General features: G+C 45.5%; 1 protein-coding gene across 2 annotated transcripts in view; it reads left to right on the top strand.

The window, feature by feature from the left end:
• The window catches only part of CLPB (caseinolytic mitochondrial matrix peptidase chaperone subunit B), a 142,581-nt gene extending 119,547 nt beyond the window's left edge, over nt 1-23,034 (top strand). For both annotated transcript variants that reach the window (XM_043526986.1, XM_037913924.2), the window contains 7 exons: nt 3,668-3,712; nt 8,445-8,606; nt 12,760-12,916; nt 18,039-18,112; nt 20,657-20,776; nt 21,388-21,492; nt 22,123-23,034. In XM_043526986.1, the coding sequence (XP_043382921.1) occupies nt 3,668-3,712; nt 8,445-8,606; nt 12,760-12,916; nt 18,039-18,112; nt 20,657-20,776; nt 21,388-21,492; nt 22,123-22,374 (915 nt within the window). In that variant the 3' untranslated portion in view covers nt 22,375-23,034. The remainder of the gene's footprint in view (nt 1-3,667; nt 3,713-8,444; nt 8,607-12,759; nt 12,917-18,038; nt 18,113-20,656; nt 20,777-21,387; nt 21,493-22,122) is intronic.
• The last annotated feature ends 275 nt before the right edge of the window (nt 23,035-23,309 follow it).

The following is a 23,309-nucleotide window of genomic DNA, read 5'->3' as shown; positions in this document are numbered from 1 at the left end:
TTTAGATAGCAGCATGGTTTTGTCCCTCACTGATGTACTACCGCGTGTGTCACTGCATGGTCCTTCTGTGCGGGGAGGCAAACTCACATTGTTGACCATTTTGGATCATGGTGGCACTTCAGTCAACAGCTGAAAGAAAGCATCACATTTGTCTTTGTGCATCAGTGAGGGATGCTGTTGCTTTAGAGCAAACTTTTAAAAACCCCTGTGTCACTGCCTATGTTTTTCATAACACTTTAGTATAATTCAAATAAGTTAGCAAAAGCCTGTTTAGCTTGCTTCCCTTGTTTATGAGGATACTGTAAATTTGAATATCCTACGTTGTGGACAAATACATTTCTTTGTCTATGTCACGAATAAAAACTTAGATCACTAGAAGTGAAGGAATTTTAAAAGTCCAGTTTGCTTGTCACTATGTGTGCTATTGGTTTGTTTTTTGCATTTCATTCAGCGCGGACAATGAAAATAAGTGACATCACATTCGGGTTCTTAGTGCCGGAGTGTTTGGGTTTCAAGCACTGCCACGGATTGTTTATCTGTTTAAAAACAGCCATTTTCATTGGATTTTTTTAAAAAGCCATATTATAGAAACATTTTTAGGTAGTATTAAGTTTTAGAACATCTTTGTTTTTTCTTTAACAAAATTGGGTCAAGATTTTAAAAATTAGGAGCCTAAAGTTAGGCTCCTAGATCCATGTTTAAGCCTCTGCCTAAATTTCAGAAGTCCCAGCTGCTCCCATTGAGGTCAGTGGAGATACACTAGTATAAAACTGGTGTGAGAGTCAGAAACCGGCCTTTTGCGTGTCACAGAGGGAAATGCAGAGCTGCACCACCGAGGTGTCCTGCAAACTGGTGTTAGATCAAATCTGCCTCTCCTAGAAGTTCTCCAGTGTAGAAAAGACAAGATGAAATGACACACATTGAAAGAAGATCAAAAGTAAAACAAGGCCATAAAACAGCCAGTTCTGGTTTCTTTTCCTCATCCATCTATAATTGCCTTTTAAATGTAATAAATTCCACTTCCTGGAGCTCAAGCACCTTAATTCAGAGCTGCTGCACCTGGAATTGGTCAGTGCTTCAGCTAAACATCAAATGGAAAAATCAGCCAAACATTGAATGTTGTGTTAATTCAATAGCATGCACAAATCAGAGTTTTACTGTTTGGCAGTCATTGCAGTAATTAGCCCTCTGAAGAGGGGTCATAAACTATATGGATAGTTATAGGGGATGCAGCTAATAGCAGGAACGGGCTGATTAAGAAAGAAGAATTCATAATGGTCTCCTTTTCATACTGACAGAAAGGTTAATATTTAATTACAAATGCTAATATCCTTATATGGCCTGCCTTAATTTGTGCTGTACGTACAATGAACTCTGTGATGATTTGCTGACATGAGGGGTTAGATCACAAATGGGCTGATTCAGAAAAGGGAGTTTAGAAATGTCTTAGGGCCCGGTACAGATCTTGCTCTCACCAGGGTAATTCCCCGGGCTCTGGAGGGGACACTCCTGATTTACACCATTGTAAATGAGCTCAGGATCAGGCCCGGAAAGCCACCTTTACAACAATGCCACTGATTCTGCTTGTCTCTACTTTTGCTGCCCAGTCTGAGACTGGCAAGGATCCACAGCTTCCATTGACCGTCTATAGAGTTGTGGGTACTCAGGCCTTATGAAAATCAGGTCCTATGTGTCTCAAGTTGGGCGCTCCAAAGTCAGTGGCTGTTGGCCGTAGAGCGTTGGTTTGGGTAGCAGTGACACAGTCTGACTAGCCTGGCAATGTTAATTTAGAGCTGGTTGAAAATTTTCCGCCAGAACAGTTTTCCATCAAAAATCGCAATTTTATTGAAATAAAAAATTTTTTTGGAACAGTGTCAGTTTTGACAACTTTTTTCAAAAGGAAAAAGTCGGAACATTATGTTTCAATAGTGTCAAAATGCTTGGGTCTTACACAGCTTCAATACTTGTTTTGATAGTGTCATTTTGATTCATTTTGTTTTGACTTTATAGTATAATCAAAACAAAATGAATTAAAATGACACTACTGACAGAAAATGTTTTGATGGTCCCAAATCAAAAACTTGTCGATTTTTTTCCCCCGTGGGAAATTTTGAAATTTCAGCTTTTTGTTCCAAATTGGAACAAATTCTTTGACATATCAGCATTTTCCACAGAATTGAAATTCCAGTTCTCAACCATCTGTAACGGTAGCATCTTTGTCCATATACAACTCCAATTGTGTTCTAGACTTGCATTACAAGCAGATCCTCTGGGGAGATGCTGAGCCACCTCTGCTCTCAATAACTTGGGAGCTAAATCTAGCATCTTTTAGTGCTAGGCCCCTGGAGGGGGCAAACTACGTCTGGGATACGAAAGCCAAGAGGAATTCCCATTGACAACCAGCATTCTGTAGCTATGTTTTTATACCTTTACCCTCTACCAACTATTTACAATTCCAGTCTGTTTCTTCCCTATTCTTCTGTGTTTCTATATACATGATTGTGTCTCAGTGAATAGGGGCTGTTTAGAAGGTTGTAGGTAGATGTGCTCCTGCTTCATTTGATCTATTTATTTTTGTTACCATATCACTAGTCTGAGGTGGGTTTTCGTAAATGCTGTCTTTCCCCAAAACAATACCCAACTTCACGTCCATGTCTATCCACTCTTCTGTTCCACCTTCAGCTACTGTTCCTCCACACAAACGAGTGCTAATAAGATGGGTGATATAGATGAGTAGAAGATACAGTCAGCTAGCCTCTTATAGGCCGAGAGAAACATGTTTCAGGAGGGGGAGCAAATGCTACTGAATTGCCAGCTGGTAACATTTGCTATGCATTAAGCACAAAGCCTTGGTCTAAGCTAGCATCCACGGGTCTCTACCACCCACAGAACACTCGCCATGGCTCTCCAGCTGATACAATTACGGGATGAGTCATGTGGGTCACACGGCATGTGGGTCACAGAGGTGTGAGCTGTGACTAGAAGAAATGCCTTTGGAGACCCGGCTGGTTGTCAGGTACTCCCATCCCTGCTATCACTGCTAGGAAAGTTCAAGCTTGCCTTTTCATAGCAATATGAACTAAGTTATAGCTGCGAGCATGGGAAATTCATTTTCTGCAATGAACCGCCAGCCCTTTTAGACATAAAGGAGCTTTGTGTATCAACCTATAAATTCTGTGACAATATTATCTCAATGCTGTGATCGTCCAAGTACTTAACTTACCTTGACTTTATGATTTTATTTTTTTAACAGGGTAGGCATTACATTCTCCTGTTGATTTATTTCTAAACAGTTGAACGGTAATAATGGCCATTTTGAGTAGCAAATTGCAAGTCCCATTTTCATCCCCACCACTGCAGTGATGAGAGCAGGTCATCTTAATTGAACTCATTCAGAACAAGGGTAGCCAGATTTGGGACCATTCTTACATACCCTTGAGAAACCTTGGATTTATTTCCACCCTTTTCTTTCAGAATCAATCTCAGCCTTTTGCAATAGATTTATCTAAGCATTTCATTGACAGGCATCCTTGGGAACAAACAAACAAACACTTGGGCATGTCAGTCCCCCTCAGCAGCTGCGCTGGATCCAAAGATGCTATTTAAATGTAATAAAATGTGTAGAGCATTAATCAAAAATAATGTTGGTTACTTATTTCTGTTGCAGGGTTTCATTAGACTGGACATGTCAGAGTTCCAGGAAAGGCATGAGGTTAGTAAATGGCCTGTCTGTATTCCCAGGGACCGAAATTCTAGTTTAATCAGTAATTTAAACAAATCATGTCAATTGCATCTCTCTCTCTCCCCTCCACCTGCCATCACTGCCCTCTGCTCAGCACCTCCTCAACTCCCACTGGAAGCAACAAGCACCTAACAGGTCTTGTGCCTGAGCATGGGATCTAATCCTGAGAGCGAAATCAGTGGGAGCTGTGAGTGCTCAGCGTCTTTCAGGGTGAGGCCCCTGGCCTCCAGGAACCGAGAAGTGAAATGTTGCAAACAGGGATGCAAGGAGAATAACAAAGGCTGTGGTCCCAGCTGTGGCTCTGGCCACGTGCCATGGCTCAACCTGCAGCCCCGGCCCCCAGCCACGACTCCGCTCCTGGCAGGGGACGGGTGTGTGTGCACACATTCCATTACAGGTAAGGGGGGGACCATGAGAGGAAAAGTTTGGGCACCACTGCACTAGCGTGTAAAGTGCCAAGGCAGACTAGGAGCAGAGGCCAAGTCAAAGGAAATGCTTGATAACAATGTATATCCTATATTGTGGCCTCTGCACATGGTGCCAGTGGTCTCAATAGCAAGAGTATCAGAAGGGAATAGTTGTGTTCAGGAATGAATGCTGTCCAAATGTACGTGAGATCGGCCATATTGTAAATAACCCCCCACTAAAGCCATGTAAAGTCATGTTAATGGGAACTACAGGGACGGAAATCAAAACTGAAGAAGAGAAACTGGAGAAGGTGGACAATTTTACCTGTCTTGGAAGTACCATCAGTCAAGATGGTACCAGTTCTGAGGAAATAATAAGAAGAATCGGGAAGGCAAACGGTGCATTTGGAAGACTCAAAACCATCTCCCTTGAGACAAAACTGAACGCGTACAAAGCAGTTGTTATCACCATTACAACATATAGCAGTGAGACATGGCAACATACCAAGAAAGATACGCAAAAGCTGGATGCATTTCATCACAAATGTCTGAGAAGAATATTAGAATAACAGAGAGAGAGGAAGACGAATGAAGAAGTCAGAAAAATGACTGGACAAGGCACCCTCTCACAAATAAGACTTCAGTGGCTGGGACATGTGCTGAGAATGGAGAATGAATGCTTACCAAATATCGCCCTTGAATGGAAGCCAGAAAACGCAAGAAGAAAGAGAGAAAGACCAAGACCACTAATAACATGGAACCAAACACTTCTGAACGACATCAAGCACCTCAACATGAAATGGGAAGATTTGGAGAGAAGGGCAGTTGACAGGCAAGGATGGTGAATGTGGGTAGCCCAATGTGCAGCAAAGCACGGGATGGACTAAGGTCTAAGGTAAGGTACTCTGGAAGAGCTATTGGTGATTCTGTGTGTTCTCTGAAAGGTTCATGCATCCATAGGAAAGAGAAGGAATTGAATAAAAGAATGAAGAGGTATTAACAGACTTTACAGATGATGCAGCATCCCTAGCGAACCTGTATAGCATCCTGTACGAATACTACCTCCTCCATTTGGAAGAGAAGCAGAACAGCTGGGCTAATGACAAAAGCGGGGAACACCAGAGACTCAGGATATGTCCACACAGCAAAATCTGTGCACAGGCTAGTTTGAACCCAGCTAGTGTGGAGAACAATAACAATGAAAACAGAGCATCATGAGCTTCAGAGCAGACTTGCAAGCCAAGTTAAATACTCAGGGTCCATGCTGGGCTTGTACTATCCTCACCAAAGCCAGAGCTGTCTTCGCTGCTATTGTTACCCCTGCTAGCTGGATTTAGGCTAGCTTGGGCAGCTCCATGCACAGCTGTTGCTGTGTAGACATACTCTGTGTGTCCCCATGCAGGATTTTAGGAATTAAAGTCTTTAAAATACATGGAGTTGAATGTGTAGGATGTATTTCTCTGTGAGAAGCTGTGCTGTGAAGGTATTTAAAGCTGTAGCAAATAGAGCAGGAAAATCTGATAGCACTAAAGATTTCAGACTGGAAAGAGGTAGTCTATAAAGAGTGTACAGAGTTTTACACAGAGTCCCTTTCGTCCTCTGATAGCTGTAGATGGCTTGCAGATCGTTATAGACAGTAAATAGAACGAGATACATGGAGATCCTGAAGAGTGTGAGTTAGGAAGTAAGTTAAAGAAGAGACCCATAACAGAAGCAGCTACTTCCTTAAACTGCGTGCAGGAAGGAAGGAAAATGAGGAGCGTCTCGTTAGCTCACACTCCAGAGGTCGGTCTGTGAGTCAAGAGAGGGACTAGGGCATTTGAGAGACGACCTTTCAGGGGAAAACCCTAGAAACAGCCTGGTAAAGCTAAGATCTCTGTTGATTGTTCCAAAATATAAAGGGAAAGCTCCAGGTTGGGAGTGTCAGTTTTGGATACTAACTGGGTGTGTCTGCATGTGCGCGCACTCACATGTTATGCTCAGAGTGAGGAAAGGATTCAGCTGGTTCAGTGACCTTGGTCAAATCACTTAAATCCTTCTGTGCCTCTGTTTACGAGACTGGGACAAGGGATAATAATTAATAATAACGCTGACGTACTGTAGAGGGCAATTGTGAATCTCAGTGTGCTTGCCGAGCACATGGAGATTCTTAGAAGGAAGGCGCTAAAAAAGAGCCAGGATACTATTATTTACTACAAAGCATTGGCGAGAAAAGGATACAGAGAGGGAAAATAGAAGAATGCTCAGAGACCGATTGATAGATGATTGCCAAAGGGGCGTATGATATGTGTGCTCTATAAAGTAGCAATAAATACATAAATGAGAGTGTTGATGATAGAGACAGAACAAAAATGAATCCAGAGTCAGAAACAGCAATATGCAAAGTATAAAATACACTGGCGAGGGTGACAGAGGTGACAGCGTGCAGGGAAGAGAACAGAAGACATAAGGAAAGCAAAGGCAGAGAATTGCAAAGGAAGATAGAATACGTTTTTCATGCAAACAAGGATCAAGAGGTCAGTGCTGGAGACAACAATACTAAAGAACGGCATGAAGAATCTGACACTGCTGAGGGCATTGCTAAAACAATTGGAACTTCAGCCAAATTCTGTCCACTGACTCGGAGTCTCTCACCTGTGGGGTAGAATATAGCACTCTCAAAAGAGGATGGGGGCCAAATGCCAGAAGCAGATGTGCATTTTGCAGGAAGAGGAGAAGGAAGTAAAGATCCCAGTTCTCCTGAGGCAGACAGATCTGTGCAGAATACTCTACAAGTGGCAAAAAGTGGGCACCAGCCTTTGTATGAGGAGGTACTGTGGTCCATTCAAAGGATGGACCTAGATTGGCTTTTTTCCTCCCTCAAATTTCTTGTATTGAGCTGGAGAGGTAGGAATACTGAAAGGGAACTGCAACTGGTAAATGCAGTTATATCAGGTGGCAACATGGGCAAATGGATGTGAAGACACAACTGTTATTCTCCAGCACAAAGTTAGTTTGCAACAGATTTATCATAATGCTGGGCCATTTCATTATTCCAGAACAAGAAGTTGTGAATTCTCTCTTTCTCAAGCTAAATATTTTAAGGATTTGTTTTTCTGTTCCAAATATTCCATCTTGGCCCCTATTAACTGACTGCAACCAGCTTTATTAGGACATCACATGTTATAAGGCCAAGATTTCCAGAAGTGACTGGTGATTTGGGGGGCCCAGTTTCAGACACCTTAAAGGACCCTCATTTTCAGGAAGTGCTGAGCATCCGCCATCTGAAAATCAGGCTCCTTTAATGTGTCTTAAGTTGCGCACCCAAAATCACTAGGTGCTTTTAAAAATCTTGGCCAAGATAGCTGTGTTGTGTTGAGCAACCAAAAATGGTGGCTGAATGGTCTTCTATTAGTATCATAGAAACACTTACATTGGTTATTGAAGTAGAAAGGACAAATATTTTTGTTATGGTTTTTTTTTCAGTTTATTTTATTCACAGAATTCCCTTGTGCTCTGATTCCCAGTTGGTTCCCCCAATTGGGAGAGAACAGAGGCTCCATCTTTCACCATCTCCCTGAGACCTCTTCACATTCTTAGCCAATCTGGTTCCTCTACACACTTTAGATCTTCCACTGAAGCAGCTAGCTGTCCACATTTCTCAACTGTCCTGCTCTTTAAGTGTTTTAACAGATATTAAAGGAGACCAGGAAGATGGTCATTAAAGATCCCCTGGTGCTTTTCAAGAAGAGTAGGAATTAACTGGTGTCATCTGGCCACAATCTCTCTGTTTGACTTTAAGGCCATTTAGTTCTCAGCAAGCTGAGGTATAAATCTACAACGCGTCAGCACTAACTGGCCATGTAGATTCTGCTACTGCGCATTAAAAGTTCCTTAGTGCACTTCGATCTACTGTGGTTTCAAAGAGAAGTAGGTCAAAGTGCACTATTGAACTTTTTAGTGTATGGTAGCAGGTTCCACACGGCCAGGCAGTGCACGGCAAGCTAGAGCACTCTAGAGTTACATCCCAGCTTGCTGCATGCTAAATGACACATGTAGACGTTTCTTCAGGTTCGAATGTCCAAGGCTGTGAGTGAGCTATTACTGAGTGTTTAATGCTCAGTAGTCATTGTGTTACATGTATCTAACTCATTGCTTGTCCAGGTGCTTCTGAGATACTTGGAGAATAAAAGATGTCACAGTGTATATATAACTTAATTCTTACATAAAAAAATTGTGGTCATTAGCTCCTATATAATGAGAGGAGCTCCTTCCATCGTCTCTTACATGTCGTGTTTTCAATCACTTCCTCTTAGGTTGCCAAATTTATTGGCTCTCCGCCAGGCTATGTTGGCCACGAAGAAGGTGGGCAGCTAACCAAGAAGCTAAAACAGTGCCCAAATGCTGTGGTCCTCTTTGACGAGGTTGACAAAGCCCATCCAGATGTTCTCACCATTATGCTGCAGCTCTTTGACGAAGTAAGTCTGGGTCTCCATGTCGGCGTGTGAGCATATGGAATATGACAGTGATTGATACAAGGAGCTGACTGGTACAGCTGGCATCTAGGCATCCCAAATCACTAGTCACTTCTGAAAATTTGGGCTAGCAAATAATCCCCATCTTCCTAGTCAAAGAACATGAGAACAGCCATACGGGGTCAGACCAGTGGCCCATCTAGTCCAGAATCCTGTCTTCTGACAGTGGCCAATACCAGGTTCTTCAAAGGGAATGAACAGAACAGGTAATCATCAAGTGATCTATCCCTTGTCGTCCAGTCCCAGCATCTGACAGTCAGAGGCTTAGGCCCTAGGGACACCTAGAGCAGTGGTTCTCAACCAGGGGCCCGGGGCCCCCTGGGGAGCCGCAAGCAGGTTTCAGGGGGGCTGCCAAACAGAACCAGTGTTAGACTCGCTGGGGCCCAGGGCAGAAAGCCGAAGCCCCACAGCATGGGACTGAAGCCCGGAGCCCTGAGCTGTGCCACCTGGGACTGAAGCAGAAGCCTGAGAAACTTAGCTTCTCAGTGCCCCCTGTGGTTTGGGTCTCTGGGCAGTTTCCCTGCTTGGTACCCCTTAATGCCAGCCCTGGCTTTTATATGAAGAAAACCAGATGTTGTGGCACAGGTGGACCTATCTTGTTCTTTTTTTAATCCAGTTACACTTTTGGCTTTCACAACATCCCCCGGCAACAAGTTCAATACATTGACTGTAGGTTGTGTGAGAAAGTATTTCCTTACGTTTCTTTTAAACCTGCTGCCTATTCATTTCATTGGGTGCCCCGGTCCATGTGTTATGGGAAGGGGTAAATCACACTTCCTTATTCACTGTCTCCACTCCAGTCATGATTTTATAGACCTCGATCAGATCCCCCCTTTCTTGTCTCTTTTCCGAGCTGAAAAGTCCCAGTCTTTTCAATCTCTCCTCAGATGGCAGCTCTTCCCTACCCCTCATCATTTTGTTGCACTTCTCTGCACCTTTCCAAATTCTAATGTATCTTTTCTGAGATGAGGCAACCAGAAGTGCACTCAGTGTTACAGGTGTGGGCATACCATGGATTTGTATAGAGGCATTATGATATTTACTGTCTTATTACTGTCCCTTTCCTAATGATTCCCAGCATTCTGTTCGCTTTTTTGCCTGCTGCTGCGCATCGAGTGGATGTTTTCAGAGAACTACCCACAATGACTCCAAGATCTCTTTCTTGAGTGGGAACAGCTCATTTAGACCCCGTTATTTTGTATGTATAGTTGGGATTATGTTTTCCAAAGTGCATTAATTTGCATTTATCAACATTGAAATTCATCTGGGTGTTTCCCAGTCACCCAATTTACTGAGATCCCTTTGTAACTCTCCTCAGTCTGCTTTGGATTTACCTGTTTTAAGTAATTTTGTATCATCTGCAAACTGCTTACCTCGCTGTCTACCCCTTTTCTCAGATCATTTATGAGACAAATTAGGAAAAAGCTTGTTACAAGATCACTGTAGGCCCACAGCTCAGCTGTCTAGTACAGCTAACCCCTGTCTTATCCACTCTACCAAACTGCCTTTCATGTACCACACTGCCTTTCCAAGGACTTAACTCTGGGAAACAGCATCGTACAGAAGTCTAGTGGTCTAGATTAGTGGCTCTCAACCATTCCAGACTACTGTACCCCTTTCAGGAGTCTGATTTATCTTGCGTACCCCAAGTTTCACCTCACTTAAAAACTACTAGGATGACCAGATGTCCCGATTTTGTAGGGACAGTCCCAATTTTTGGGTCTTTTTCTTACATAGGCTCCTGTTACCCCCCACACCCTGTCCCGATTTTTCATATTTGCTGTCTGGTCACCCTAAAAACTACTTGCTTACAAAATCAGACTTAAAAACACAAAAGTATCACAGCACACTAGTACTGACAAATTGCTTATTTTCTCATTTTTACCATATAATTATAAAATAATCAATCGTATATAGATCAGTATAAACAAGTCATTGTCTGTATGAAATTTTAGTTTGTACTGACTTCGCTAGTGCTTTTTATGTCACCTGTTGCAAAACTAGGTAAATATCTAAATGAGTTGATGTGCCTCCTGGAAGACCTCTGTGTACTCCCAGGGGTACACATACCCCTAGTTGAGAACAACTGGTCTAGATTACACCTCCAGTTAAAGGAAGAGATTATTTTGGTGGGTAATCAGAAATTCAGAGGAATGGGACTGCACAGATTATACTGAGCAGTTGAGAAGGATAATGAATAATATCTGGGTAGATCGTGCCAAGAAAAGGTGCACAGTCTCCTGTCCATTGCAGAAAACACAAAGAGTGAAATAGGAGCATTCTTCCTGTTTCACTGTGCAGACTCTGAGCGGTTAGGCTGTACCCCTTTAACATAAATAATGCCTCTCTTTAGCAGGCACACATTGATATATCCCTGCACCATACAGAGAAGCACTATGGACTGAAAGGAGACCAAGGAGCCTGTTGAATCTGACCTACTCATCTAGGAGAAAACTCCATCAATATCTTATTAATGTTATTTCTCATTAAGTACTTGTCTACTTTCTAAGTCAGCCTGATTGTGGTTATGATTTCTCTGGCTGTCTGTGATAGCATGTCCTATGGCTTTACTCCCCTACCCATGCACACTAATCTGGCCCTAGCAATAATGTTAGAGAGGATATTGGCAGGAATCTCAGACTCAGGGGTCCCTGATTGCCTGGCATGTGTACTGTTTGCTCTTCAAGGGAAATCTCTCCTCATTGTCTGTCTTTGGAAGTTATGGCTGCACCTGTATAAGCTGATGGGAGGACAGAGATAAACACCCTGTGTCTCAGTGAGTCAGCTTAGTGCCTGAAAATGGAGCTGGACAAATGTTATAGGTACTCCTGCATGGTAGATTGAGTGTACAACCTATTGTGGGAGGGTTTTGAAGCCTCAGTCTGTCCTCAGAGGCAAAAAAACTCCAACCCCCCTTTTTTTTCTTTGAAGGATTAATAACACAATTTTTTCTTGCATAGATCATCACAGCAGCAGCTAAATGTGAAATCAATTCCTGCACCACATGCTTGACAGGGCAATAACCTAAATGTTAATATCAAGCACCCAACATGGATTTGTACTGGGTATCTGCTGTTGTGTACATGTGTGTGTGTGGGGGGGGGGACGACGGGGATGCGGGGGGGGGAGACAACTGCCTTGGGACCTTGTTCTTTTTTGTTATTACTAAAGAAAATTAGTGTTTTTGAAAGGTTCCTATTTTAGTATTATAGGAGGAGCAATGATACAGAGGAGATCGGTGTTCACAAGAGTGACAATCACCCCCCTGTGTAGGACACAAGCACCTGCTGCTACCCCCTCCGGTTAATATGCTGTGTGTGATATTGGACAGTAGTTGCAGTTATGAGCCCTGGTTTGATCTGTCTGCATGATCCTGCTGTACCATAGATTGCTCTGTATTTCTCAGTACAGTTGCACTGTCAGTCTAAGAATTCATCCCCTTAGTGTCCATAGACAGCACAGAGTCACTTAGAGGAGCCTAGCTGCCCATTTACACACACACACACACACACACACACACACACACACACACGACAGCACAGAGTCACTTAGAGGAGCCTAGCTGCCCATTTACTTACACACACACACACACACACACACACACACACACACACACACACACACACACACACACACACACACACACACCCTTAGTTTAGAATGACGATGTTCATTATCAGTTTTCTGTTGACGATTTCCTAGCCCTCTGTGGCTAGTCCCCCCTACAAGGGTATTTATTTTTTGTTTGCTTGTTATAATAATAAATACTTTGCACCTCGGAAGTGTGCCTCCCCAGTGATCTGAAAGCACTTTGCAAACACCGGTTCCACTAACACTCCCTCCCTGTCCCCTGTGAAGGGTGCAAGGGTATCTATGTTACCACCATAACACAGAGAGTTATTTAAGTGACATGCCCAGAGTCACACAGGACACTAGCCCAGGCTTCCTTTAGGCACTTTTAGAAATATCTCCCTCTTGGGCGGAAGGGTTTGGCACTCACGTATTTGAAATATCCCCCGTGCTTTTGGCTCTCTTGTGCAGTGTCACAGCACAACAGCCCTGGTGATGCAGCTTTTGTTGTTTGTTCTTGTTGAAGGGCAGGCTGACGGATGGGAAGGGAAAGACCATTGACTGCAAGGACGCCATCTTCATCATGACCTCCAACGTGGCAAGTGATGAGATAGCCCAGCATGCCCTGCAGCTCAGACAGGAGGCCCTGGAAATGAGCAGGAACAGGATTGCTGAAAACCTAGGTAACAACCTCTACTATATACTCTAAGTCCTCAAAGGAACCTGCTTCATAAAATTACCTCCGCACATCCCCACGGTGTGGAGTCACATGCTTCGCCTCATAAGCCACAGAGCCTTTATTGGCAGGATCCTTCCAATGCTGGTCAATCGCGCATCACCAGCTTCTACTACCTTAGCCACTTGGACCTTCCAGGTAGTTCCTTTTCCTTCTAAGCCAGCCAAAGAATTCCCAGCAGGAACTGCAGTTGGATCCTGGTGAATGTTGTGACCTCATCTCTACTTTAGCCAGTTGGCAGGCACCATATCCAGAGCCTCCAAATATCTGCTATGGTTTCTGCATCCTATCCTCCATCAGGTTCTTGCTGGGGTTGACACATTTGAGACCCCCAATTGCAAAGCCCCGTGTGCCGTGGGATGGTTTGTCATATGGACAAAGCCTTTGAGCTACTTGGTACCCATGAGCTCAAGTTGTTAAGGGGAAAGTAATTTTCCTGGTGCAGCAACTTCAGCTTATTGAGTGAATGTGCTTCAAACTGATCCCCCTTACACCAGATTCTGCAAAAGTTAAGGTGGGGTTGTGGACTCCTCCCTCCTTCCTTCCTAAGATGGTGATGGAATTCTACCTTCATGAACCAATCTTCCTGCCAGTATTTGTTCCACAGCCACATGGTCATCCTACTGAGGTCCTTCTGCCCAAGCTCAGTGTTAAAAACTTCTGGAGCTTCTGACTGGAGCAGACCAAAGGTCTTAGAAAGTCCATCCAGTTGTTTGTTTCCTTTGACACCAACTCACGCACTTCTAAACAGGTACCTCGTTATTCCTGAGGTGAGCTGGTGGGCCCGCAGCGGGCACATGCTGTTGATCATGCAGTCTGAGAAGAGCAGCTTTGGTTGCAGGCCTCAGGCAGGACAGGACATGCAAGGCAACCACGTGATCTTCCCCATGTACATTTGTGAAGTTAGGAACATAGGACTGGAAGGAACCTCCTAGGTCACTCCTAGGACCTTGTTCTATTGCTTAGATTTGGCTTCTGGAGAAGCGTCCTGGTTCATGGTCCCAATGAGCCTGTCATTGAAGTAGAGGTGGCTACACACACTCACCAACTTGACTCTTTTTCTCTTATTGCATCTCTTATTTGAATTGGCTAGTTTTGTAAACTCTTCTTAGTGAAGGGCAGATCCTTGAGGCTCTGACCATCTATGTCTCTTAGTCACCTTTGGGGGGGAGGTATTTTACCCCTTCTTCCAACTTTCCTGTTCATTTGTTGGGCATTTGCCTTTCTTCTCAACACTGCCTGTTGCCGTGACTTATCATTGTTCCTTTATGTTGAGACCGATTCAGAGATTCCAAGGCCAGAAGGGATCATTCTGTCTGACCACTTGTTTACCACAGATCACAGAACTTCCCCAAAATAATTCCCAGGGCAGATCTTTTAGAAAAACAGCCAGTCTTGATTTAAAAATTGTCAGTGATGGAAAATCCACCACGACCTTTGGTAAATTGTTCCATTTACCGTTAATTACTCTCCCCATTAACAATTTATGCCTTATTTCCAGTCTGAATTTGTCTAACTTCAGTATCCAGCCGTTGGATCATGTTATACCTTTCTCTGCTAAATTGCTAATAAATATTTGTTCCCCATGTAGACTGTAATCAAGTCATCCCTTAACCTTCTCTTTGTTGAACTAAATAGATTGAGCTCCTTGAGTATATCACTATAAAGCATGTTTTCTAATCCTTAATCATTCTCGTGGCTCTTCTCTGACCCCTCTCCAATGTATCAACATACTTCTTGAATTGTGGGCACCAGGACTGGATGCAGGATTCCTCAAATTCCTTCCTCTCCAAGAGTGAGGCTCTTGTACAGATGGTATCTTTAAAGAAGGGGAAATTATTGACCTGAAATTCTGCCACGTGGAAGATCTCATCTCAGAGGATTCCCCTTCAACTACCCACCCATCTCCCCTCCAAGGCTGATTACTCAGCTCTTGAGGGCCCATACTTTATTTAGAATTTTTCTTAAATTATAGAAATTGTATTTGTTTGTCTATTTTTATGGTACAATTTCCAGTTGGCTTAGTTTTTGAGGCGCTCTTGCTTCCCACACAATTCTTGAACTGGCTGGATGGTTCTAGGGTCTGTGATGGTGATGGGTGTCTAACGAGCACAGAGCAGGGCCTTTTGCATTACCCTTTCTTGCTTCTGAGCGCCAAAAACTTCTGAGCTAGAGAAGTTCTCCCTTGACTCATGCCGGAAGTGTCAGACCCAAGAGTGAGGATCCTGTGAGATGATCTTCAAAGAAGCAGAATTACAGGTAAGTAGCTTTCTCTTACTGAACATCAGCATAGGGCGATGGAGAGGAGGGTGCATCTTTTAAAAATTCAAATAAACCATATTTGTAAGTAATGGCAGTGGCTGAGAATTCAAATGTACACCTTAGTCCTTTGCTGCTCCTGGTCTTTAGTAGTTGTTGTTTATAATCATAGCACCTAAGAATGCCAGTCACAGACCAGGCTCCCCTTATGCCAGGCGCTGTACAAACACAGAACAGAAGGACAGGCCCTGCCCTAAAGATCTGACAAACTGAACATAAGACAAGAGACAATGGATGAACACAGACAGACCAATGGGGGAGTACAAGGAAACAATGGGACAATATTAGTCAGCGGGATAGGTAGTGGTTACAGCACTCCAGCTGTAATGACTGTCATCTTTAGAGTGGGCTGGTAATTAGGGGAGCAGTTGTTTATTCTTGATGCTTAACTATCTGTGTGAAAAGAGTTTAGTTTCTTTTTGGTATCTTAAGCTTTCTGGAGAAGTGGCTGCTCTTGTCACACATATACAGCATCATCGCAGATGGTCATTCCAATGAGAACTTCACCTAACTAGGAAATCCACTAGAAATGGCTGAGAATTCGTTCTGAGTGATCTACTAAACCTTCGGTGTGGAACTAACAACCCCACAACTCACACTTTCATGAAACCAAAAACTTTTAATTCTTAGTGCTGGCCACATATGTTTCTCAGCTTCTCTCGCTCACTCGCTCTCACACATTTTTTATCTTGAGTGGTAGGTGGCAGAACTCACTTTATACAGAACCTTTGATAGTCAGTCAAAATAGGTAAAGAACAAGGCACATTTGCAACTGAACTTTCAAGAATAACATTTTAAAATGCCAAGTGCCACCTTCTAAATGAGGAAAGAATTGAATTTTAATTTCTGGGAGATTAGTACAATTTACTGAGATAACGGCAATGAATGACAAGCTGCAAAATGTATTTTGGACTCTAAAGTCTGGCTGCAGTAGATTTTCATCTGCCGCCTTATAATTTTCTGAGTTCTCAGCTTTGAAAGCTGCTTCAGTGTTATGGGGACGAGCTCAGTACAAGCACCTGGATAAACAGAAGAAAGAGCTGCTTCTGCAGTATCTTTACCTCTGTCTGTGAAAGCAGCAAGTGTTACACGTGAAGAAGCTGTGCGTAGAGGTTACCACCTTTGCTCTGTTTTGTTCAACCTTCATCTTACAAAGGGCCTGCACAGTGGAAGAATACCATGCCAAATACTTTGTTGTGTATTTAAAATCCCCCTTGTATCGCCAGCTCTAGGCTTATGTACCACATTTTACTACAGAATGCATAAAAGTACAAAGTGGTCCTGGGTCTGAATCTAAAGACCCGCCCACTCCACTCCACCTGATTCTCTCCCCAACCCTGTACCCAGTGAGGCCTCCACCAGGAAAACATCCGTGCATCAACACATGTGGGCTCTGTCGTGGTAATGGAGGGGAGCAAATTCCAGAATTCAGGGGCCATCACATAGAACGCCTCCCATTTAACCTGGGTTTCAGTTAGCTTCAGCACCTCAGGTAACCTCAACTGCCCTGGTATCACATGGGGAAAAGAGGTGATCGCAAAGGGCCTGCACCATTTGGAGATTTGCATCTAAAAACCAGGGCCTTCAGTTGTCCCCAGATACCCATAGCCGAACAGTGCCACTTTAGGGCCCCGCCTGCCACAGCTTTACGTGAATAATGAATGCCAGTGGGATTAGCCAGGTGGGTAAGGCTTTCAGAATCCAGCCCTTAGAGCATATAAGATGGGACTTTCAAAAGAGCTGACCATTGGCATGCTTTCAGAAATTCTCCCCATAGTGTCTTTCACACAAGCAATAGCTCAACAAACACTGCTGCATTAAATAATGTAGTTAACTAATTGCAGAGGGAGAGAGAAATGAAGGAGATTTTTAGGCCATAAGCGGCTAATTGCTAAGTGCAAGTTTTGCTGTTTGCTAAAGAGACTGAAAAATGCAGAGCTCGGAAACTAGTGCAGAGCCTACGCCGGTATGTCTGACTGATCAGGTATGACAGCCATAAGCATAACAACACTAGACGGCGGGGTACTTTGTGTGTAATGTAATCAGCATCGGTCATGACATTTGATCCACAATCCATAGATAATCTGTGGAGGCCAGGCCAGGTCCTTGGTTATCGAAGAGGTCTCCTTACGGAGATGAATTGAGAGCTCTCTGGGATTATGAGAGCAAGTATTGAGCAAGTAGAGAGGGTCCCATGCACAGTAAGTATCATCAGTGAGCGGTAGTCCCCTCTGGTATATGCAGCTGGCCCAGGGTGGGTCCCTGGGTTATCAGATCTCCGTGCACCCCAGGCATAGTGAGGCCATTTGCTCTCGTATATTTGACAGGCATGGTGGATCCCATGGAGTAGAAGGTCAGTGGGGGTACAAAGAACAAGCTTCCTCCCATGCGTGCTAATTCTTTAACCTGGTTTTTTCTTTAACCCCACTAATTCTTTAACCTGCTTTTTCTTGAGAAGCCGGTGGGCTTTGATCGCAAGTGACGGTCATGGCATGCACAAAGGCAGCTGCAGTGGGCCACACTGCCAGCAGCGTAGTGCCCTTGTGGCAGTACATGCCCATGCTTCTATGAGGATTTCCTGGGTCTCTTTTCCAGAGTCTCCCGTAAGCCTCAGTCTTCTGTTCCAGCCCATTTCCTCACTCCTGTACAAAGTGCCATGTCCATGCGCTCTTCCAGGGGTCAGTGAGACACGAGAAGCATCCTGTGCCCTGCCTTAGACATTTATCCTCTGTGACTTTGTCTCCTTTCAGATGATGTCCAGATAACTGACAAGATAACCATCTCGAAGCAATTCAAGGAGAACGTTATTCGCCCAATCTTAAAGGTACAGAGGGTTTTATTTATTGCCAATTTCAGATATCCTAGGTTTTCATCCCTGGGCTGTTACCGCTGTTTATTTTTGATCACCGAGAAGTGTGCTAGGCGTGCAGTCTCTGCCTTGACAGTGTACAGTCTAGCGGCGGCCTGGGAGGGGAACGACTAATTTGGGATTCTCCCCCATCCCAATCCCGGCCTGGCTTCTGTGCTGCTGCAGCAGAGTGAGGGGACCAGAAAAGCATATAATGCCATGGAGATTCTGGGTGGTGGCAGCTGAGACCGGGCTGGGCTGCCTAAGTTATGCCACGGCTGCGCTGGTCCCCGGAACAGCCCGGAGTCGCGCTCCTTGTAACAACACAGCAGGAGTGAGCTTTGGGGAGGGCTTCGGCTGAAGCGGGATCTAGGGTGCGGAATGGACCGTGGTGAGCAGCCAGGCCCGGGGCGATGATCTGATTGTCCACTCCCGTTTCAATACAGCCAGACCTCAGGGAGAGGGTGAGCTTGGGCTTTACGGGGCGCGCAGGCTGCCTTTGTGGAAGGCACGGGCTCACAGTGGCCTCCTCCAAGGATGGCTTAAGTGTTGCTGCTGGTTTGGCCAGTAGGAAGCCACTGGCCGGTTCCCCTCTGGGTTCTCTGACTTGTCTCATTTCCGCCGGCCTGTGGAGCAGCAACACAAAAGCCCTCCCTCTCCCCAGGACTCCCTGGCCCACTGTGAAAGGCCCCGAGGAGTGAATGGCAAGGAGCTCCGATTATTCATAACACCCTTGACTCACTTCTTGTGGGCACTGCAGATGTGGGCCTGAGTCTGGAGGGGTGTGAGTGAAGGGAGACGGAAGGCTTGGCCCGCTGGTACAGAGAAGGTATTCCATGCGTGGAGGGAGGCGTGCGGAAGGCACAGAGATGATTATGGAAGGAGAGGACAAATGGGGGCATATGGCATCACTGGCAAAAGGGGAGAAGTGATAAGAGACCAGATCAGTGAGGTAAGCCAGGGTAGCCTTTACATTTAAGCTTGATGCAGTGGATAATGGGCACCCCGCCCCATTCCGGCTAATCAACATTGCTTGGTTTTATACACAGGGGTACGGCAAATAACCCTCGTCAGGAAAGCCTGTTAGAGCCCCGCTACCAACAACTGCCTTTAGGCATACTGGGGAGCTGGTGTCGTTCTGTTCCCAGCATGGACAAGGCCAAACTGGGGAGCTGAACCCAATGCCATGAAAAACTTAGCAGTAATGTTACCCTCAATCATGCAGTGTCACACACAGTCTCTCTCTCCTACACACACACAGCTCCCGGTGCTGAGGGGTTAACTCGGAGGAGGAGGAGATTCTGCTGCTGCCATAAGCAGTGAGTGTGCGTGAGCCGGTTAATGGATGGCAGCAGAATTCCCAATCGAATTACAGCCCGGGATTCAATCACCAACGTAAGGGCCGTGCACAGAACTGACATGTTCCAAATATATATCTATAAAAACACATGTAATGTGTCAGAATGACAAATTCTGGAGCTTAGCATCTGTTCTTTTGCTCTTAAGCGTCTTTAAGAAGTTTCTAAGGCAACTCTGTGTGCTGCCGGACTTGCACTTCCAGCACGAACAAGAAGCTTTGCCTTCACTGCAGATGGCACCTTCCTTGTGTAGACCTGGAATCCAGTCGCCTCTTGCTGACCAGAACAGCGTCATGTCATATAGAAGTCAGAGACAAGAGACTGATTAGGGCATCGAGTCCGTTTCACTATTCCCAGACAGTACAGGGTAGTTCCCAGGAGCGTATTCTTCAGTGCTTCTGTCTAGTTTTAAATAGAAACCATTTCCCACAACACCTCGCGCGCACTGGAAGTTTCACTGGTTGTAGGCAGCTGCCCAGCCCTGTGCCACATAAATCTGCTATTAATAACAACACTTAACAATGGCATGGTGTGTTACATCTTCAGAGCACTATACAAACCTGAGTGAACCCTCACAACCCACGCCTGAGGCAGAGCAATATTTGTTTAAAGCTGGAGTAAATGAGATCAGAGAGCTTTGGGCCAATATTTTTAAGCCTCCTCTAATTTTGAGTGCCTGCATTTTTAGGCACCCATCTTGAGACACTCAGAGCTTGAGGTTCAAAGCACCCACAGTTCTCATTGACATTAGCAGGAGCTGTGGTACAGGAGTGTCAGGCACGCAAAATCAGTGGGCACTTACGGAAAATGGGGCCTAAGTGACTTGCACAATGATACAAGCGAGTGTCGGAGCCGGACGTAGAACATGGAGATTTTCAGTCCCTTCCTGTAATGCTTCTAGACCTATTAACCCCTCACCTTAGCACCAAACATCAGTGCGTGAGAAGCTCTCGATGGCGGGAATCTGGCATTTCTGGTGCATGCACTTGGTGCAGTGGTTATTAGCCACACATTGTGTTGTGGGAGGCAGTGTAAAGAGCAGTCTGGAGGCAGGCGTGATTTCCTGGGGATCTCCTCTTCTAGTGCCGGTGGCTATCCAGAGTGTCCCGTGGCTTGGATTTCCGGCCTGCTGATGATGATGTTTGCTCTTTCTCGTCTGCAGGCTCACTTCCGAAGAGATGAGTTTCTGGGAAGGATCAACGAGATTGTTTATTTTCTCCCCTTCTGTCACTCGGAGCTGATCCAGCTCGTCAGCAAGGAGCTGAGCTTTTGGGCCAAGAGGGTAAAAACAGACCATTGCTGAATGTATTGCTTTGGGGTTCACCTTCCCCTTAATCCATACGCAGCGGGGGGCGCTAACCAGACTTTTGTCCTATAACCTTCTTGTGCCAAAGTGGACTAGTTCATGGGGGTGACCCCTCTCTCCTCCACGCCATGCTGGACCAGAGCAGCGTGGATTCCCTAAAGCATCATACGCTTCCTGGATCTTATTGGAGTCACTTGCTGCTCTGCTTGCACATGGAGCTGAGTTGCAAGGGCTTGTGGGGATGGATGCTGGGGTTGTGGGTGGTGAATTCTGGAGGCGTGGATGTGGAGTATGTGTTATGCATCATTAGCTCTATAGCCAAATGAGAGTGGGGTACCTGGGTAGTTACACTTTACACCTGTGCGGCTCAGGACCCTCCAGGCCAGGCAGACACCCATGACCCACAGCCCATGCTATACAGTTTCAGTTTTGTTTCACCAGAGCTCTGGCTGGGTGGTAACCTCAGCATCCCTCTGTGTCAATGCTCGGTGTGGCCGTGTCCTCCAGATAACCATGTCCTGGAGCAGGAGAGCAGCTGGAGCCAACCTGACAGTTCGCTAACATGCTGCCCCTTTCTCATCCTGCAGGCCAAAGTGAGACACAACATCACATTGCTGTGGGACAGGGAGGTGATGGATGTGCTGGCAGATGGCTACAATCTGCACTATGGCGCCCGGTCTATTAAACACGAGGTAAGACATGATGTGCTACCTTGCCCTGGTCGTCTACATTCTGCACCCAGCAGCGCAGACTTCCCCTTGCACACCAGCCCACGTTCTGGATAGGCCATGGAGAGAGGCAGCAAACTCTTCACTGGGATTATTGTTTGTATCCTTCCTGTGAAGAGAAGTTCCTTCAGTGACCATGAGTCTGAGTGAGAGAACATAGTGACTGATCGTTTTGAAACCACACAGATACACACCTCTCTCTTGGTCTTGCATTTGTTTCTACTCTGACTCCCATTAAAGTCACAAAGAGATTATTTGATTGAAGGGTTCCAGGCGTAAGGGGTTCAGAAGCAGCTGGAGCCATTTGGCGCTCCGTGCGCATACTGCATTCACCCAGCAAAGCAGTGCTTGTTCACTTCCCCCAACGCCAGCCCGGGGAGTGGTGGTTGGCCCTGATCCTAGGAGTTAGAGATGAAAGAGACCCATTAGATGTCATCCACTGTGTCCCCTGCAGATTCCAGGTTGTTTGGGGGTTGGACTAGATGCCTCCTGAGGTCCCTTCCAACCCAGATATTCTATGATTCTATGATCCCCTGCCAGGCCGATCTAAGAGGGCAGAAGATTTGCTAATGGGGGGTGTTTTTCTTCCCACAGGTAGAGCGTCGTGTTGTGAACCAATTAGCTGCCGCCTATGAGCAGGACCTTCTGCCAAGAGGCTGCACCTTGCGAATCACGGTGGACGATTCGGACAAACAGCTGCTGAAAACCAAGGACAGCTCCTCCCCTGAGGAGGAGGAGAGGAAGGCCCCGACGCTGCGGCTGGAGATAGTCGAGAAGGACAGCAAAAGCCGAAAACTGGACATCCAGGCTCCCCTGAATCCTGATGAAATCTCCTTTATGTTATAGCCATAGGGAACGCCTCACACACCACGCTCAGCCAAAGCAGCCCGTGGCGGCACGTTTCCAGTTGTACTGGTCATCAATAAAATAACCACGAGACATGGAATTTGCAAAATGGCCCATCAGTGAGTAAGGACAATGGTGGTGGATCCCAGCCCCTGGAACTGGAGGGAGGGGTTCTGGAAGGTGACTCTCTCTTTTTGTTATTGACTCTCCTTGGCAGGAGAGACCGTAGGCTAACTCTCCTGTGTCTGCACTGAGTCAGGGTCGGACACCTCTATCGCGGGCTGGAACCCTAGCCACTGTCCCAGTGACATACCGTACTGCCATTCGGTTTACCTGAAGGATGTGGAGAGGGGGTGGCTATATAGAAGTGTGGAAACTCTTCAAGTCAGAGGAAGCACACAGGGGTTTTCAAAGTGGAAGTAAAGGCGCATTCCAAGTCAGACCAGCTGTAGCGAGTAGCACCAGTAAGAATTTCTGGAGAGAACAGGGGTTTATGCACAGCTAACCGCAGAATGTGCGGGGATGGCTTTGCAGCTGAGAGGAGCCATGTCAGATACATAGCTGTGTGACGGCTTGGTTTTCACAGTCACCGTGTGCCCCCCAACCCCATGGGCTTCAGACGCATCCTTTAATTTATTTCAATAAAATTCAAAATCTTCATATGGCGTTCTGCTTCCTAGCAAGGGTGGAGGGATTGGGATTGGTAGGAAGGAAATGGGGATTTCCCCTCCCTTATGAACAGGAGCAAGTGGTGTAATGGTGGACTACAGTAACTTACCTGTCTGTGAAACCCCTCCATTGCCAGCTCTCAAATGGGAACCATGAATAATAGAGACGAGTTTCCATCTTTCAGTCTTGGCCTGGTGAGATCATGGTATAAACCCAATCACTGAATGCTGATGCTGTTCCTCACGCTTCCGTCTCTCTGCTGCTGG

This window comes from Chelonia mydas, chromosome 1 (genome assembly GCF_015237465.2).
Source record: "Chelonia mydas isolate rCheMyd1 chromosome 1, rCheMyd1.pri.v2, whole genome shotgun sequence".
Classification (NCBI taxonomy): Eukaryota; Metazoa; Chordata; order Testudines; family Cheloniidae; genus Chelonia; species Chelonia mydas.
Note: the sequence above shows the minus strand (reverse complement) of the source record. Positions and strands in the feature narration are given on the sequence as shown.